The following is a 19,112-nucleotide window of genomic DNA, read 5'->3' on the forward strand; positions in this document are numbered from 1 at the left end:
ACTTCAAATTTGTTTCTGCTCATATTTATGGGAACTTGGTAATGTTTAGTCCATAGTCATACAGCACAGAATGTGCCCTCCACTTATAGAGTTAGTAAGTAAGCAGATGACCTAAAATAATATAAAAAAATCCTGTTTTCAGTGAAAAAAACCACACTGACGCTTGCTTCCCTACTGCATCCGCATTCCTGCAGCACTTTGTACAAAGCATAGTCCCAAGAAGTAAAGAGCCTTTTCTCATTTTGGGCCCCATTTCTACTCTGCTGAGGTCAATGGGATCTCTGGCACTAATTGCATTTGGCAACAGGACCTGTGTCTTATCAGCTATCAGGTCTTTTTGATAGCTCTGAGCCTTCAAATTCCACCAGCTCCTGTGGGAAGTCCTCTGGCATACAGCTCAGCTGGGAATCCCAGCGTACCCTTCAAGCTATACCCAGCTATTCCTAAAGGTAAGAGACAAACTATAGGCTGGGCCATAAAGGGATGTAATCCTTGGTATCTGCTGTGGTGCCAACTTCTGTGGTTTTAATTATAAGGCTTAACTAATTATCAAGACTCCAGCCCTAACATCTCTGATTATCTCAAAGTATTTTAATTTTTTTCAATTAAAGTCATTTTTCTAGTCCTCACACAGTTGAGGAGAAAAAAAATCTTGAGAATGTGATTGAAGGCTCTCCAAAGGCTTAAAAAAAAACCCACAGAGAAAAAATTAAAAGAACCTAAGTCATTACATGGTTTTTTCCCCCCCCTCTCTCTCCTGATTTTTTTAAAGCCAATCTTGAGATTTTGAAGGACTTTAGTTGGCAATTTACTGCATGTAAGTTCTCAGGAGTGACATGGATGGAGACAAAGAAGAACAGATTTCTATAATTTTATAGACTAAAATGCAAGACACTGTTTCCTAGTAAACAGAAATGGACTCCTGTCTGAGAAAATCCCCAATTCTTTGTAAAATTGTTTACAAAACAGTCTGGAAACTATCATCTTTTCAATCCATCTTCCTTAAAAATAATAGCTGAGGTCTGAAAAGACGAAAGAAACTAAGTACAGCAGTGTTCTACAACTCAAGTTTAACAATACTATATTATAAAAAACAAAACAAGACTGACTGCATAAGCTATTCTGAGTTGCCATTATCTGTTGAGTATTAATTTCAATTATGTTTTCTTTTTCTAAAAGTATAGAAAAGAAGCAGTATCTAAAAATACCTTTTGGCTTTTAAAAAATTCAGGAACAAATCACAGTCCGACAACATGACCTTTGAAACGACTGGTGCTTCAGAACACTAATAAAGAGAACGTACTAAACTGCCTTTTTTTTTTCTTTTTTTTTTTTTTTTCCAAAGTATGGCAGCTTTTTATCTCCCAATGACAAAAGCATCTGTCTAAACAGTATCCAAAAAATGCTTCACAGCTGAGTCGTGTCATCCCACGGTCTCGCACCAGTGCAGAAGACAGCAGCACTGAAGAGCTCCTGCCTTCTTGGCCGAGCAAGCCATGCCATTTCTGTGAATACATTTCTTCAGTTTTCTTTTGCCATGTGAACCGCTAACAGCAAGGTGACTGCTAATGAGCAGGACTTCACTTGGCCACCTCTGTGGCAGAGCTCACAAAGTCAGTTTTAACCTGTAAGAGTACTTCTTATCCATAATGCTTTCACATCGGTCTTAACGCGCCAGTCTTCAGTGGTGTTCAGGCCATCTGATGCGATATAATTAACATTGCTGGTCTACGCTGTCTCAGCAAAGTAAAGTTTCAGCTGTGACTTTATGCTCCTTTTTACTTACTATGGTTGGTTTGGGTTTTTTTGGTTTTCATTTTCTTTACCAGTGAAGTTGGAAATAAAGAGTTACAGCTAATAAAAAGGGGCACACATAGTTACACAGCAATACAATAGAGGGAATACAGGCAAATTAGCGCCAAGCTACCATTAACTTAACAGAATTATAAAACCTCTTATGTTGTATCGCTTGATACCACCTTTCAGACGAGTCTTTTGCAGCCTATGTCTTGGTCCATAACAGGTAAGGCCTTTATGGAAAGTGAGTGGTTTTGCTATATTTATGTTCCATTTTTCATCTCCCATTCCTGGAAGGGGGGAAAAAAGAGATACGGAAAATGTTAGAGAAATCAGGATATTTCACTGATGTCATCAGATCTGCTAAGCCAAAGCCAGCTGAGGTCAGTAACAGTTTTTCCATTAACTTTGCTGGATCCAGCCTTCTGCCCACAAATTAGGGAATGCTAACAAGTATGACCTGCTAGTGTCTGTGCGCAGCTTCCACCCCTCTGCAATTATATACAGCAACTTCTTCTCTCGTGCAGTGCAAATAAGCCATGTTTGCTTTCTGCAAAGGGTACTTATGGAGCAAATTCACACACCACAGTTGGTCTAAAGCATGCAGCTGGAGCTGAATATGTGAGAGGCTGATTGAGCATATAGGGCTTTCTAATTTACTTCCATGAGACAGCAGGAAGCACTCGATAACTCTCATAGCTGACACCAAGTGATTGTTTTACTACTCTTCAATTTTTTTATTATAAAATTCATGGCAGACACATGTTTCTATGGCTGAAAAGGGCAACTTACTGAGGTAGAGAGACTTACAGGCAGGGTAAAGAAAAACAAGTTAGTTTACATTGCATTTGTTTCCCGTATACATAATCCAAATTGAACTATTCCTTGGCAAGTTAAAGAAATCACTTTGCCTTTCCGTGCCTCAGTTTCTCCACCTGTTAGCTGAGGACAATGACACCTACCATCCACAGCAAAGCACATAATCTATAACGCTTTCATCCATGTGTCTCAGAGCAAGGTATTGCCGTTTCTTCTGCCACATAAGTGAAAATCCTGAGATTGCTACAGCTAAACACCCAGTTAAATCAAACTTGTGGCTGTTGAGTGATACCCACAGTATTTCCTAACACTACATAGGAGCAGAAGAGCTGAAGAGGGATGGGCTCAGCCTAGGACATGCATACTCTATCTACTCCCTGAATCACACCCTTACAGCGATCAGAAAATAATGAAGAGGCGAAGGAGTTGGCCTCTCGATGAAGTAATCCCTGTGGAGCAACTGCCCAGCTGTTCCTAGCCAGGCACTGGGGTCTACAGATTCCTCTCCCACCCATCTACTCTGCAGAGACACTATGCAGGCAGCCTGCTGACTTGGCTCCCAACCTGAATTCCTGAATTTAACACTCATTCCACAACGTTTAAGAGCTCTGACTGAAAACCTGTTACTTGTCCATGTAAATATCTGTTTCTGCTGCAGAAAGCAGTAATAGCATTAGTTGGGCTAAGCAGCTGCATGACCGTGACACCTCTTCAACCATTGTAAAGCAACGGGAAAGGTCACAGCTGGCGGCTGCTTTAGTAATATAAGAAAAAAAATCTTGCGTTTAAAGCAGGTAGACAACAGTTTATTGTTTTTTAATCTTGTGGGGCTTTTATTAAAATCCAGTATATTTTAAATATTTAGTTTTACACTTGAAATTATGGCAAACCCAAACTTAAAACACAGTATTGGTAAAAGCTAAATTACTTTAAAATGGATATTAAATGTATATTCTCTATGTTTATGCTGCCAAAGCTCTAAAGGAAGTCGTTGGCTAAGCAACTGGGAGGAGAATTTTTGTAAGTGTTAAATAAGCCTTGAAAGCAGTAGCTTCTTTTGCAGGTGCAGGAGGAACTTTTTCTTTGTTTCCATTTCTCCAGCAGGTTCATGCCAAGGAAAGAATGTTTAAGTCAACACTGACAGCCTGACTGGGAGCTGGGAAAGTGGGCGAGCTCCTTTTCTTCTTCAGTCCCTGAACATAAGCAAAATGTAAGATGCTGACATTCACCAGTCCACCAGTTTTGAAAACAGATCAGAAATACTCATTGCAGTTTCCTTGCTTCACATAACTATTTGGTTTTAGAAATTCATTTGAAATGTGAAAGATTTAAATCATTGTTCTTCTTGTGGAGCAAGGATATTTGGAGTATTTTACTCCTCTAGGAATGCTAATGCAGAATATTGTTTTCCATGTTTTTTAATACAGTCTCCATTTTCAGCCAAGTAGAGATTAATAAAATTGCAATTAAAATGCCTTCCGACTTCTTAAAAATAAGCACTATTACTTTCTAAAAAAAATTAAAAGCATGTTACAAACACAGAAGTTAGAAAAGCCAAATATATGTACGCATACATGTGTGTATGGACGGTGTATGTCCTAAACAGTCAATCCCCAAATTGCTGCTAGCTCTTAGATTTAACACTAGACCTGTCCTCTTGCTTCTCTCTGTATTTCCCTCGCACGTCAGTGCATCTGAGAGGAGAGAGATTTTGGTAGGGCAGCTTCCGAACCTGCTGTCTCCGGTGCCTCGCCTCCCCTGCGAGGCACTGCTGTGCCACACAGCTCTCCGAGCCGGCCGCACACACCGCGCGCACATCTGGCAGCCGCAGCTGCCCGAGCAGAGAGCGGCGCGGCGCTGTGAGCTCGCAACAGTGACATGAGGCTGGCTGCAAACACAAGGCTGGCTGGTGACAGACTTGGCATCCTTCGTGCAAGGAAAGAGCAAGAAGGGAGGCATTCAGTGCGTTCAGATGCATACTGGGGGGGAAAAATACTCTGACATTTTTCATGCTTACACAGCTCCCTCATAACATTAGGATATTTGCCAGCTGCTGAAGATGCAAGCGTTAGCACGGACTTGAAACCTCTTTCACGCCCACATATTACATTGACATCCATGCGTGGAGAGCCAAGTAAGTTCTGCTCTTGGATACTCACGTGTGACGCCCTTTCTTTAGCCACATCTATAAGGCCTGGCTCACGCATAACTGCAAAAGGCCGAAAGAACTGAGAGCCAGATTCCACCCTCGCATGTGTACACTTAACTCCCCCTGAACGCAGGGTGTGCTGCAGATGTATACCTGATGGCAGACTTTGGCTGCAGCTCCTTGCAAATGGGCTGAGTACAGCTTGGGTTGCACTATCTAATTCAGCACAATTTCACTCTTAACATTTAGTGCATGAGGTTTTAGGAAAAAGCTGTTAAAGCTGAATTGGATACTTTGAGTTGTTTTTCCCAGGATGGGAAATATGCTTAGTAACTCCATATCCTTTCTGATTAGCCTAACCTTATATCCAAGATTCCTCTACAAAAGAGCTTGACCAACCTATCATGCCATCCAAAGCACAGCCGATATCAAACAACACAGCGGGGTTTTTCCTGTATGGTATATGCAGAGCATGAAAAATGTACTACAGCTGGAAGGTATTCTTTACACCAAGAACGTTTAGGTTTTTTTAATAGTGCCTTGGTTTCTCCAGCTCTCAAGATTACATGGCTGGCTTTAGTGTGCCTGTCCAGCGTATAGCACAAATCCATGCTCCCTTTCGCAAGGACTGTGCTTGAACTGCTAGACCACATTCCCCGAGTAACACTATGCTAACATGCAAATCTAAGATGAAGTGTATAGTTAGAGACGGTGTCTTTATGAGACAAATTAGGGTATAATTGGAATACACAGAGAAGCTTTAGAGCACATGAATCCTTCTTCAGCTTTGGAACACAAGCAGCAAACTTCAAAGTTAAACAGAACTGAAACCAATTGTTCTGAGTTTAATTATTCTTAGTCAAATTTAAATGAATCAGGCTAACCGGCAGAAAAAGCAGTTGATGTCCATGGAAAAGATGGACGAAACGGTGGCAGAAGAAGGGTGAGAAAGCTCTCACATAAGGTACAGCGGGAGAAGAATTTATGGCCTGGGCAATGTATAGAGGTTAAAGGGGCTGGGGGGAGGAAACAGAGAGATTAGGATGTGCCAGAAAAGCAAATCAATTGCTGAGATGATGATTTTTCAGTATCCACTATGTTTAGGTGCCAGGCTCATGCTCAGTCACTGTAATGTGTATAATCAATGAAGACATGTAACAGACGTTACTTTAAAAAAATCCCTATACAGAATACTTCATTGTTTTGAAAAAAGAAATGGACTGCATGAAAGACAAATGTCTATGATTATTATTGTTTATAATTACAATTAGCAGTGGGCCAACGCTATTACTGTCACCCTTAGTTATATGTTGCCCACATGCTTACGTTGCTAGCAAATTTAGCCTAAAAGAATGGTGACAAAAATCTCATTTAAACTAAAGCATGGAAATTAGAAAACTCTAACAATACAAGAGGAACACAAAATTCAGCCTGGTACTTGTGAGACTAAATTAAATTTATTCAATTTCTACTTTAAATGAACATTAAGAGTAGATACTTGCACAACACATTGCCAATTATTATAATGTAGAACTATTCTTTTCTTGCACCAGCTGACAAAGATCAGACCCGGTCTTGTGTTGTTTCAGAACATGTACTGAACAGTGCTCTTTTAACTACTTCTCTGCACACAGGTTAGTGTAACTTTATGAATTTTAGATGGACTGTCTACACCACAGACCACTTATGTCGCAAATTAAATCTATAAAGGAACAGAGGAAAACAGGGAATGAGAGAGCAGAGTCAAATCCGTCTCCCAAACTACTTACCAGTTCTTCTGCAAAAGGTTTCCCAAAATCAGCAGTATTTATGTAGCAATACATATAATTTAGATATGGCCCATTCTCTTCTTAAAGCTAAATTTCACCCACAGAAGCAGCAGGAACTTTTCCCTCTCTCCTTCTCTGTCTCTGCCTTGCCACAAGCAAATAAGATTTTTTTTAAAGTAAGAAAAAGGACAGACAAAGAAAACTAGACGTAAGTCTTCTCACCTTTGCTTTTCGAAGGACATGGCCTCGACACGGAGAATTATTTGACGAGGGAGGTCGCTTCAGAGCTGCTGCGCTGTTCACAGGTATTGAACATTCAGTATCACTGGTATCACAACTGGAGATTGGAGAGTTTTCCAAAGTTCGGTGCTTGAAAATTGGAGACTAATAAAGAGTGAAAACCCTACACTGAGTTTCCTCTGAATAGTCACATGAGCAATATTTTCTATCTAGACTTAGATTTGCAGACTTCTTTTTAAAGAAACCATATTCATAATAATGATGGATAAATGAAAAAGAGGTTAGAACAAAAGAAAACAAAACAAATGTGTGTTCTGTGATGAAAATTCAAGTTTGTTTTCTGGGATTAAACAACATTGGGTCATCTGGAGGAACTGACACATCCCTCTGATCCTTCTAATGCAGCTACCCAGTTGCTTCTGACATAGATCCATAGCATGAGCCAGGGCTGCCATGCTCCATTGTGAGTGTGTGAGATGCAGCCCTTGCAAAGGGTGACAGTGACTGACAGGGGACTGACACAAGTAGGTCTCCATCACTGCACGATGACTTGGTGCATTTAAATCTCCCTGGGATGGAGCAATGTCTCAGTTCATGCACTTGTACAATCACTGAGGACAATGAGGTGTCAGCTTTTGTACATCATCCTAACCCATACTGCCTGTGACTCCCATGTCTACCTGCTCCCCGTTGCTGTAGAAAGTACACCTGATGTAGGTGAAGAATACAAATAATACAAAGGCATTTAGTTCTGCTCTTATTTCCTGGGCTTAATAAACCTTTTGAAAACTGTCAGTTCCCACTCATTTTACTGGAGCTGAGAAGCTCATGGTACTGGGATTTGCATGTTTAATGGCTTTGCATACCTGTGGGCTTGATGTTCCTGACTTGGGCTCAATAGCCAAGCCCAGTGTGATGCCACCAGCCAAGGCTTTCTTAAGGCTTTCCTTCACCTCAGTCAGTTCTAGCTCCAGGTTTACACGCTCAGCCTCCTTCTGCTTACACTCCTCTTCCAACTTCTTTAACTTGTCTTCAAGAATCACTTGGGTCTTCCTGCCTGTCATCCACAGCAATGTTGTTATTTCAGTAAGAAGCTTAAATTGACACTTACAGAAATTACTTTTTTTTTAAAAATGTAAGGAACAAAGTCTCTAAAAATCAGTGACATCACAAAAAAGTTAAATACTTTGCAAAAACCACTTTTTTCACGTAAAAAGTTCAGCAACCGAAATCAAATGCTTTCTTTCAGGTTCCTTCTCTAGGTTTCTGGTCTATTTTCAAATCAGTATTTGCTTTGTTATTTTTCCATGTCATGAAAATATAATTAGCCAGTCACAAGAAAATTATTCCCATGTTCTGCTTGTCTGAAGTCCCCATCAGTGTCATTTCACAGGTGTGTATACACACACACACACACATAAAATATGTATATAAAGTACATACACCTATACATATATATGATATATATTTATATTATATATTTTTATATATATAGAAAGTGAGTATAGACATTACAGAGTATTCTTTAACATCAAAACCAAACCTCATGTCTTCAGCATGTCTTCAGCACAGAATACAAAGCTATTTGGATAATTAAGCCTACCCAGGGCACAATTCAGCACAAAAAAGCACCTCATACCAGCATTGACTTCAATGGCAGCGCGTAGATCTTTTCTTTCTTTTCGGAGCTGGGCCAGCCTATTCCGGAGCGCTTCCTTCCTCTTTAGCAGCTCCTCTTCTTTGCTTTGTAACCTCTTTGCATCTGCCTCTACGCGATTCTTGCCATATTTGTACTGCTCCGCATCTGTATGTATTGGATTGTGGTTATTTATGGTTAAATTAACAGTAAAACTCTAAACTATTCCCTGAGACTGAACATCACATGAGGCATTTCATGGTTTGAGAAACTGGTTTAGCATCCAACTTTTTCTCAGTCCGCGATGCCCACTGAGTTCCGAAGCACAGCTTTGGAAATTATATGGGATAGATAATTTGTTCTCTACATTTAGACAGGGAAGATGGGAAATACCAGTCACCTTATAGTACATTGGTTCTGAAAAATGGCCTTGCCTTTCTATGTAGCAGAAGAAGGAAAGGAGGTTCCTCTTTATCTCTGAACCCTTCATTTTTAATTGGAAGGGGTCAGAAGAAAAGCTACCTGTTTGACTTTTTTGCCTGGTTTCCATTTCTACTTCAAGTACTTAAAGCACATGTCTTTTCTCACCTGACATAAGAGAATACAAAGTTCTCACCTTTTTGATACCTGAGAGCTTTTTCTTTTTTGATTTCCCATATAAATGCTTTCATTTCATGGCTCAGATGTATCTGTGGTCTAATTTATATCACAGCCCCTTCTATACCTCTGCTCCAGTTGCAAACTTAAAGAAAATAGGTCAGCTAACAGATCACTTTGTCTAACTGCATATCTGAAGGCAAAGTCAACTAAACCATTTCTGACAAACAGCTGTCAAACCAGTTTTAGTTGGTCTTTAGTAACCAAGATGCCTTTACTCCCACAACTATCTATTCCAGTACCAATTGACCTGCATGGTTAGAAAGATACATACTTTTTTCCTGAAGTCTAACCCAAATTTCTCTTGGTGCCATTAAATCCATTTATTACATTCTTAAACATTTACCATGGGATTGAAAAACCACATTCTTTCCTTCTCTAGCAGATGCCGCATTTTTGAATTCATATTTTAAAAATATATTTCTTTTTTGTCTTTTCTTCTTTAAGCAAAGCAATCCCTATTGGGGATTTCCTAGAGGCAATCCACCTGCCCAGAAGAACCCTCCTTCCAAACGCGCCACTCACCAACTGAAATCTCTCTCTGAGGAAGCCTTTGAGCTGTGTGGTTGTCTTCATCATTTTGTTACACCTTTTCTTTTTCATTCGTGATAAGAGTGCTTCCCCTGTTGACCAATATAGTGTTCTCATGTCTTTCTCAGCTCCTCATATGCCTCTTCCAATAGAATTACTCTCTGCCCCAAATGAATACTCATTACCCTTTTTTTTTTCCCTGCTGCCCTCATGACTTTGCAGCCATGGGTCTACATCTCATATTTATCGTTCTCTATATGACAACCCTTTATCTCATGGCATGGCTGGAGTACTAATGAGTCACCAGTGCACACAATATCTCCTATTCAAAGTCTTGGTGGGCATCTCCTGCTCAGCGTCTCAGCCACAGAAGAAGCACAGTGGTTCATTATCTTGTTTGCTGAGAACACAGCTATTTCGGGTATCCTCATGACTCCACTCACAAGTGAGGCAGCAGTGAGGAAGCAGCAGTGAGAAGACATACTTACTGGACGCGGTGCGCTTCACACATGACACCGATTCAGATTTCTTCGGTTGGCTATTTAAAGTTCTCCCTTTTCCGGTGATCCCGTTAGCAGTCGCAGGAGGCTTCTTGCCTTTAAACTGTTTGAAAACAAAAGTACAAATGGGCTCCAGCTATTCCTGTACCACTGGCATTACAGTCACCCTTTCATCAAGGGCAAAGCTTGACAAAAAGCCGCCTGCTCGGAGAGCCTTAATAGAGCGCATTGATTGAGCTGGAGACGGTGCTTCCTCCAGAGATGTTGACTCTGAGAGCTGTCTGCTCAGCGGAAGCCACGCCGGCAATCACAGGGTAACAATGGGATAACAGGATAACAACTCCCCATCTCTGGTGGCATCACAGTCTCCAAGTTATTTAAAACTGTGGCATTCACTATATTAAGAAAGCCATTGTGAGGTAGAAAAGTTGTACCTTTGAATAATTTTATACAGGAAAGCTTCTTGAAGCACAGGTTTGTCAGAGTTAATTTCATACAGAAAAACCCAGCAGGGTTGGCCACACAAAAATTCAACACTGTTTCTTATTTACTATATGACCTTGCCATCCTTGTGGTGCATGGATTTTTTTTTTTTTCCAAAACAATATAATTATTTCATATTTTTACATGTTGGGAGTTAAGATGCCAACTTCCTCTTATACAACTTCTAGCTACTAATTAGAAGTTTTTCTTACTTATAGAAAGGCAACCTCTTATAATTGCCAGGCAAGCTCACAAGATTAACAGGAACAGCTCATTTCACGTCCAAGGGGTTTCCATGTCCTGGTTTCGGACTAAACCACGACATTCCATTTAGAGGCCTCTCCTGTAATGAACTGAACCTCGGGAAGAGCAACACTGTCCTGACTAATCGCAGTGTTTCCATGGGGGGTGCCTTAGCCAAGCACAGGGCATACATGTGCCATGCTCTCCTCACCTGCTTCCAAAAACTTTGGAGGACTGAACTGGGAGTGCAATGAGAAGCCTACTGTTGAAGGCAAGGATCAGGGCAATTTATTGCCCAGGTCCACCTCTGATTTTGCAACTCCACTGAATTCTAATATTCCAATATGAAGTTTTTGTAAGGGTTAAGTGAGTTAACATGCAATATGACAGGTACCTTATACAAGGGAAACACTATCTATCTGTTCCATTTCAGATTAGATTGAAAACCACCCATCTTTGTGATACATTCGCAGGCTTATGCCAATGACCAGCTTTAGGAGACTCGCTACGGGGTCTAGAGAAGGTCCCTGGCGTAGCAGTGGGCAAGGCTTGCTCTGCCCTCCTGCTGGGGTCTGCCTGTCTGCTACTGAGGCTGAACACACAGGGTTTCATCTGCTCTGTAGCTTCGCATTTCAGCTGAGGTCCAGAAGCCTGAGGCCACCCTCAGAAAGCAGCACAGACATAGGCTTAGTTTTTTTTCAGGGGAAGAAAATAACAGGCAGTAATTTAAATATGGTATACACACACTATATACAATATCATTTAGTGTATATATATAATAGATAACATATATGTTACGATACATATGTATATTCACAATATATATAACCATAGTGCAGACAATATACAGATTAGCAAAATTCTAGAGAGGCAAATCTGCCGTCACAGCCAGGTTGTATTTCACTTTTTTTTTTTTTAAAAGTCATCACTACCTAAGGAGACAGCAGGAAGCTAGATATGCATTCGGGTTAAGTTTGGACGGTCACATCTGTTTTTCTGTTATTATCCACAATCTGTAAATCACCAAGAACTTGTGGGGAAAGCCTCTCCCAGGTGCCAATACTTCAACATCAGAATCTACAACTTAGCAAACCTGTTTCATTTGCAGTGGACTCATGACTAAACTCTAAGCACTTCAGTGCTAACACAGTGGGACTGAAATAGCCCAAGGCCCTTAAGATAACAACCAGATAAACAGAACAGACAAAAAATAAAAAGCTTTGTTAAATATTAAATAGTACAGTACCTGCGAGCCAGATCCCCTCCCCACAGCAGAGGTATTAGTGACAGACTGAGCAGAAGACAGATTGGATGAGACAGGGTATTTGTAATGGTTAGAGGAGAGTTTGTCAGTAGATAACCTATTGGGTTTTCTGTCAGCTGGCGGATAGCGCGCAAAGATTTTTGGAGACGGCAAGTTATCGTACAGGCCTGCGTTATCATAAAGCATTTCTTCTCCAATGTTCCTGCTACGAGAAGAAGGAAAGCCATCTTCTGGTTCCCACTGCAACACATACACTTTGGCAGTTAGTAAACAATACACCATGCAGAACCTCCTAAATTAAAACTTTAGTACTTCTTTTGACCATAGCAAGCCCTCAGCGTTCAGCAAGCATATGCTTATTCCTTACACTTGAGTCAAACTCTTTAGAAAGAGGGGGAGGACACGGTGTGGAAAGGAAGCATTGCATTACATAGCTCATAGCTTCAGTCCTCTGCATTTTCCATAGTATGAGCAAACTGGTACTATCCTATCACCCTTGCTGTTTCATGACTGCACCTTCAGTTGTTAGCTCTAGCACTGAGGGGGCACAAGCAGACTGTGTTAACCGGGGGATACTCACAGGCTACACAGATGAATCTGTGGGATTACATCTGGTACATGAGTTGTTAAAAGTAATACGGCCTAACAGTTAGCAGAAGCCAAGAGGGTTTTTTCCTTTTTTTTTTTTTTTTTTTCTTTCTTCAGGCTATACGTCTTTCCAGTGAATACCAGCTGCTGGTATGCTAGCATTACATTTTCTTTGATGGAGAATTATTATTCTGAGCTAACCAGCTAAAATAGCTACAGGCCATTCTTTTTTTTCCTTTTTTTTCCTTTTCAGAAAAATGGAAAGCTCAACAGCAATGCTCCAGTGATTCATTCAATTCATCTTAAAAGAAACCAACCTGGTTGCCAAATACCCTTCCTTAATCCATCCTGGCTGTGGCGGTACACTACTCATACAAAGGCTTGAGCACATCCAAGATCTACACATACAGACTACTCACCACACATGTGGTCATGTGTTGTTCCCCAGAGGGGTTTTCTGCTATCTTTCTGAGATTACTAAGACATGATGGAGGACTGAACTTGCAGTCTACTTAACACTTTGAAACTCTGAGCTTCTCTTGAGTTCAGCCTTAGTGGAGGCCTTTCTGAGGCAGCCCAAATTAAGAGCTGACACAGGCTGTAGCTCCCCTGTAAATCTTCCTGAGGACCACATATTGCTGTGGGTAAACATCCACTATGTGTTAAACCCTGTAACACATCTGCCTACGATTGGCTCTGCAAATTATAAAGATGGAAGTGACCACTGTGGTTCTCCTTTGGGATGAGCAGTACCTGCTATCATCAGGAATGCGGCCCCAGGGATTGAGTGTTTGGGTTTTGGGTTTTTTTCAACAGACACCAGAAAGTGCGTGGTGTAACTGAGTCCTTAATTTTGCCAGGTCCATTGTGATCTAAAAAATACCCTCTCAAGTGAGTATTATACGCAAGGACTTGGCAACAAATCATCAACAGGCAACTGCTTTCTAAATGCACGTTGGCTCACGTGCAGGTTAATGTAAACAGTATGTCCCACACCCCTAATACTCCGTAGGTGTGAGAGACGTCTGCAGCCCCCAATCAAAAAAAATACGAGTTCATTTGGAAACTGCCCAGTGGGGCTTTTTAGACAATATAATTTTCAGATGTCCATGCATTCAACACATGCAAACCATTTGTTCTGTGCAAATTCAATTCTTACCGATCCATTTATGCAGGGAACATCATCATAATGAAGTGCCATTCCACTCGGACAGGCGTAGCCATTGGCAGTGCTTCCCCGATACGGATTTGTAGATATAACTCGCCTGTTCATAAAACTGAATAAAACAAAATAAAAATAATAAAAACCAGCACTTGAACCTAAGTCTAAATGATGATTCAGTGGTATATTCCCTGTATCTGATTATGTAGCCTGGAAGCACATACCTTCTCACCTTCTGCAGGAAAGCTGAGGACAGTTTTCCTTCTTTTGCTACTCACATGTTGCTGCTAGCAGCCAGTATTACAACATATGTTCCTGTACTCCATTCTTAGACTGGGGATAAGACTGTGTGAAAGCCAGGAGGGCAACAGCTGTAACTGCTCAGTGGAATGTTTACATGGGAACCTGCTGATCTGTGTTATAAACCAGCTTGCCAGTGTCCCGTCAAAGTTCCCTTGTTGTCTGCATCAGGGAGAAGCAGGTATTTCTGGGTGCATGCACGTTCAGGGGGGGATGCGAACTTAGGAAATGGGAGAAACAAGAATCGAATCCAGCAAAAATTTGTAAAAAAAGTGGAATTTTGACAAAATCTAAATTCACATATCTATCAAAATTTGCTGAATATTTTCTTCCTCAAAATCTGGGCATTTTTCATTTCCATATCCCAACTTTTGGCTGGGTAGAGTGTGCACAGTGGCACTACGCTTCCCAACTCTCTGTCTGGGTAATTGTGCATGCAAATACTCCATATGCTCATTCTTGCTCTGTTTCACGTGGTGGATCTGAGCCCTCTGGACTCTTCAAAAGGGATATATATATATATATGTATAAAATCATAGAATCATAGAATCATTTAGGTTGGAAAAGACCTTTAAGATCATCAAGTCCAACTGTAAACCTAACACTCGCAAGTCCACCACTAAACCATGTCCCTAAGCGCCACATCCACACGTCTTTTAAATACCTCCAGGGATGGTGACTTGGCCACTTCCCTGGGCAGCCTGTTCCAGTGCTTGACAACCCTTTCAGTGAAGAAATTTTTCCTAATATCCAATTTAAACCTCCCCTCCTTGTTTTACTGGAATTCTGCAGAACACATGCACGATATCACAGACTACAACGGGCTTTGCGTTGGGAGCAAAGATCTAACAATGCAGAAAATGGCAGAATCAGACCCAATAGCAGTGACGACCCCAAAGGCTGTTTTCCTTTGTAGCAACTGCTGAAATTGAACGACATATAGAGTGAGATCCTAAATAATTTCTATAGCTTTAGGTGTATGTTAACAGGAAAACAAAGCTTTCCATCCCAAACAATGGAACTATTCAGACTCTGTGCTGACATTCATAAAATATGATAAAGCCCTATTAAAGCAGAGAGGGTCTTCTGTAGTGCTGGCGCGAGCTCAAGAATGCTGTGGTTTCAACAGTTGTTTTCTCTTGGCTTTGGAATAACATGGAGTCCACTGAATTTCACATTCAGAGGGAGATAGACCTCATCCAACTGTGGCTCACCTGAGCCACGGGAGACCTGCGGCTCACAGAAGGGATGAACCTGGCCAGTTTGGCGTGAACCTTTCAGGGCAGGGCAGGGGTGGAATAATCATTAGATGGAAGCTTTTCTTACTTCAAACAAACAACAAAAAGCCCAAGATAAATTCCATTATAAAAATACTTTAACTTTATCATATCTCATTCTTTATTAGACATTATTAAAGGGCTGCATTTGTTTACTGTTCCTCTTAATGAGGAACATTACTCAAGTGTTTCTGTTTAGTCTGAAGGACTGCCTTTGGAACTATTACTGCATTTCTTTCTATTTAAGTAGAGTGATGCATAATAACCATGTCTGAAAACGGGGATATTCATTAGTGACATCTGATGCACCTGTAGTAACTATTTCCCAAAGGAAGCTAAGATTTATCTAAGTATCTGCAAGCACTTCATAAGCATTATTTCACTATGACTCATTAATCCTGTTTACAGATGCATCCATGTAAGTTAATTGTATTCTGAAACTGCTAGGTGGGAAAGCAAATGGAGAAAACCTGCCTGGAAGCACTCTTTCTTCAGCCTTTCCTAGACACCTAATGATTTAATGAAGAAAATTGATGGGACTATTAATGAAGAGCCAATTGTTTTGCAAAGCATCAGTCTCTGTAAACGAATAACCAATAATCCTGACTTGACTGTGATAATCAAAGCTTTAATGATAACTGCAGTTAATTTGGAATACTGATATTAATTCTATAAAGGGCAGCAGTAGTATTTTATTAACACTTAAGTATCATTGTCATTTCTCCTCATTTTCTAAGAGTAGCTGAAAATCAGCAGACAGCTACTCTAGTTGCTTATCAACAAGCTCTTACAGTCTTTTAAAGACACCCAATGAATTTTAACTAATTCTTAATAGGGGAATTCTGCTATTTTGCAAGTTGTTTGACATTCCTTTCTAACATGTGGTCTAGTTGCATATGTTTTTTCACTTGGCTCCAATTAATATCACATTTTTTCAGAAAAGGAAAGCCAAGCAGTGTTCAGGGGGAAAAGGTTTCCATTCTATTTCTTTCTTAAATGTGGTTATTGCTAGATGCTGACTGAAGCAAAAATAGATGTCAACACAGGATAAACTTTTTGAGCCCTATTAACTTCAAAACAAATATTAATGTAAGTCTGTAAGCTAAGTGAATTTTAATTCTATCAAAATTACCCAGTTTTCACAAAACTGGGCTTGTGGTAACACTGAGTCATGTTGGTTTCTATCAGAAGTCATTCAAACCAGATCCTGAATGAAGCTGCCCATTTCCTCTCGTTAAAGCTCTCTTAACACTTCGCTAATGGCAGCAGAGTCTTCTCTTAGAAAACTCTGAAGCTTTTGCCTTTTCTTTTTTTTGCATTTTTAGTCTGTTTAAAGTTATGATGGGCAGATGGGGTGTGATTCTCTAACATATTAAGTCACACAAATTCCAAATTTGTATGGGTAGTCTCATTTTGCGAGATGAGGGATGACGCCTTTGCCAGCTGTCGTCTCAGGCTACCCACTTTCTGACCCTGGGAAACCACAGGGTGCATTTGCAGCATGGCATCCCGCCTGTCCCAAACGTTCCTTCACTCCCATTTCTGAACAACCTCATCTAGCCAAGGAAAAATGACAGTCTCTTCTCACCAAAGACTGCTATAATGCCTAAATTTATTTGAGCATGTAAATCACTATATACGCTGAAGTATGCATTACTGTTCTTAGCTCAGGATGGGTGATGGAGAATTCACTGTACAGATTTGCAATTTGAACAGAGCTTCTGTGCTGCGCCCTAGACACCTTCCCAATTTCCACCTCCTAAATTAAACCCCAGAAATTAATTGGACTGCTGTGAGCTTGATGAAGTATTTCATTAATCAGAAAAGAACTTGAGAAGGAAACACTGAGAATGCGACTAAGACTTAAATTTGCTGTGCATTCTTAATGTACAACATATACAGCCAACAGATAAACATGAACTACATAGTTGCATATTTATTTAATTTTCAGCATATTTGTCCTCTTCCAGGGACAGTTCTTCAGGCAAAATAAAATATTATAATATCGCATTTGATAAGGAGACTTACTGAAAAAATGAGTAAAGATTTGAGTAAAGTTGGATGGTGTCTGCATCTTTTACAGAACTTAGCAGGATGCCAACACAATAATCATAAACACATCTAACATGCTGCAATGCTGAAACACTTCTGGAGTTCAGTATCTGACAAAGGGGGGGGGTGGATTTTGATAAGCTCTCTTGGCACCAGAGTTAACATACAGATAATAAATTCTCACAGTACTGGAAATACCCGGGTAGCTGAACGCCTCTCACCAGAAGGTCTGTTTGGCAGCCTGGATGACGCTTGCCGTCATTTCCACGTCGATGTAGTCATAATGCAGAGCTCCGGGGTCTGTTGAAGACCCTGTTTCCGCCAGCAAAATTCCTATCCATCTGCCCATGTCTTCGGAGGAGGATGCCTGCGAGGAGAGGGCAAGGGCGTATGTCACGTCTTTAGTCTGCCACTGAGCTAACCATTATTGCAAAATGATGCATTCTTCTTGGCTGACAAATTGCTACCACACTGTATGAGAGGCTCTGGTTTCTCTCTGCTGAACCCCAGGATTTCTTATTAAATCTGCTTTGCTAGAAGGAGTGCACTTCAAGTAAGCTATGTTCTCATCAGTTATGATGTAATATGAAGTGGGCAATTTCCAAAAAAGAAGAAAAAATAATCATTTAAGGCTAGTGGATTTAGATTCAAGTCATGCTTATTTTAGACTTCAGAAAATTGAAAGCTGTAACAGAATTATTTTCCTATGCTAGGCTGGGGGATTTCAGTTAGGATGACTCCTAAGAAGAAAATCTTAGTCCTAAGTAAAAATGAGAGGAAAAAAAAAAGAAACAGTAGAAGAAATTTTAGTGTTGTTTTTGGAAAAATTCCAATACATTTGTCTAGATGACGGCATTTATATTCCTAACAGCACCAGTACAAACATAAATACTTTAAAAATAATTTTTAATTTTTCATATTTTGCTTCAAGTCACCAATTGCAAAGTTAAACAGCAGCAAAATAAATAATGGAAAAAAGGAAGGGGGGGGGAAGAAAACTGTGCAGTTTCTAATTTTTTTGTTCTCTTTAAATATTTCTTTGCCTTTCACAGTTTCTTGAGCTGCTTCCTAGTTTTTCAGTTTTTCTGAATTGCTCACATATAACAGGCCTGGTTGCAAGGACAGGAGACTGATGTGACCTGCAGTTGGAAACCCAAAGTGCCAAAGTGTCCATCCTGCCACTGAAAACAAAAGGTCGCCTCCCCCTATACCTTCATTATACTTGGCTTTAAGTGTCTTCTCCTTTCAGCTTTCAAAATATGATGAATAAAGCCCCTCAGAAAATCCTGACTCACCTAACACAGGTGAAGGTATGACCTTTGTAGTGCAAGGAGTGTACCACTGTGTACATGGGTGGCCTGTAAAGGGACTCACCAGGATGCTGGCACACTCTACTTTCTTACTGCAGAATTACTCTAATACGGAAACAGACTGAGCAAAAGTGGTTCACATAAGTAGCAGACAAATGAGAATTAAGAGCTCTAGAGTTCCCATCGACAGTGATCCGTTATTTAATTATTGCAAAGTTATTTACCCAAAGTAATTATATCCCTGATGTAACAGCGTGTATAGAGAAGGAGCAGGGATATTTTAGTAACAGATCAAGGGAAGGTCAGTGTAGAGAAAAGCATCTTACTGAGAAGAT

General features: G+C 40.4%; 1 protein-coding gene across 2 annotated transcripts in view; it reads right to left on the bottom strand.

The window, feature by feature from the left end:
* Positions 1–2,060: 2,060 nt before the first annotated feature.
* AFAP1 (actin filament associated protein 1) overlaps positions 2,061–19,112 on the bottom strand; it is a 64,085-nt gene continuing 47,033 nt past the window's right edge. Inside the window, exons 10-17 of one of the 2 annotated variants that reach the window (XM_075709281.1) lie at positions 17,689–17,834; positions 13,836–13,953; positions 12,071–12,328; positions 10,087–10,201; positions 8,414–8,578; positions 7,641–7,831; positions 6,757–6,918; positions 2,061–2,087 (exon numbers count right to left, since the gene is read on the bottom strand). In XM_075709281.1, the coding sequence (XP_075565396.1) occupies positions 2,061–2,087; positions 6,757–6,918; positions 7,641–7,831; positions 8,414–8,578; positions 10,087–10,201; positions 12,071–12,328; positions 13,836–13,953; positions 17,689–17,834 (1,182 nt within the window). The remainder of the gene's footprint in view (positions 2,088–6,756; positions 6,919–7,640; positions 7,832–8,413; positions 8,579–10,086; positions 10,202–12,070; positions 12,329–13,835; positions 13,954–17,688; positions 17,835–19,112) is intronic. The other variant, XM_075709282.1, reaches the window with a different exon arrangement.

Source organism: Pelecanus crispus, chromosome 4, assembly GCF_030463565.1.
Source record: "Pelecanus crispus isolate bPelCri1 chromosome 4, bPelCri1.pri, whole genome shotgun sequence".
Taxonomy (NCBI): Eukaryota; Metazoa; Chordata; class Aves; order Pelecaniformes; family Pelecanidae; genus Pelecanus; species Pelecanus crispus.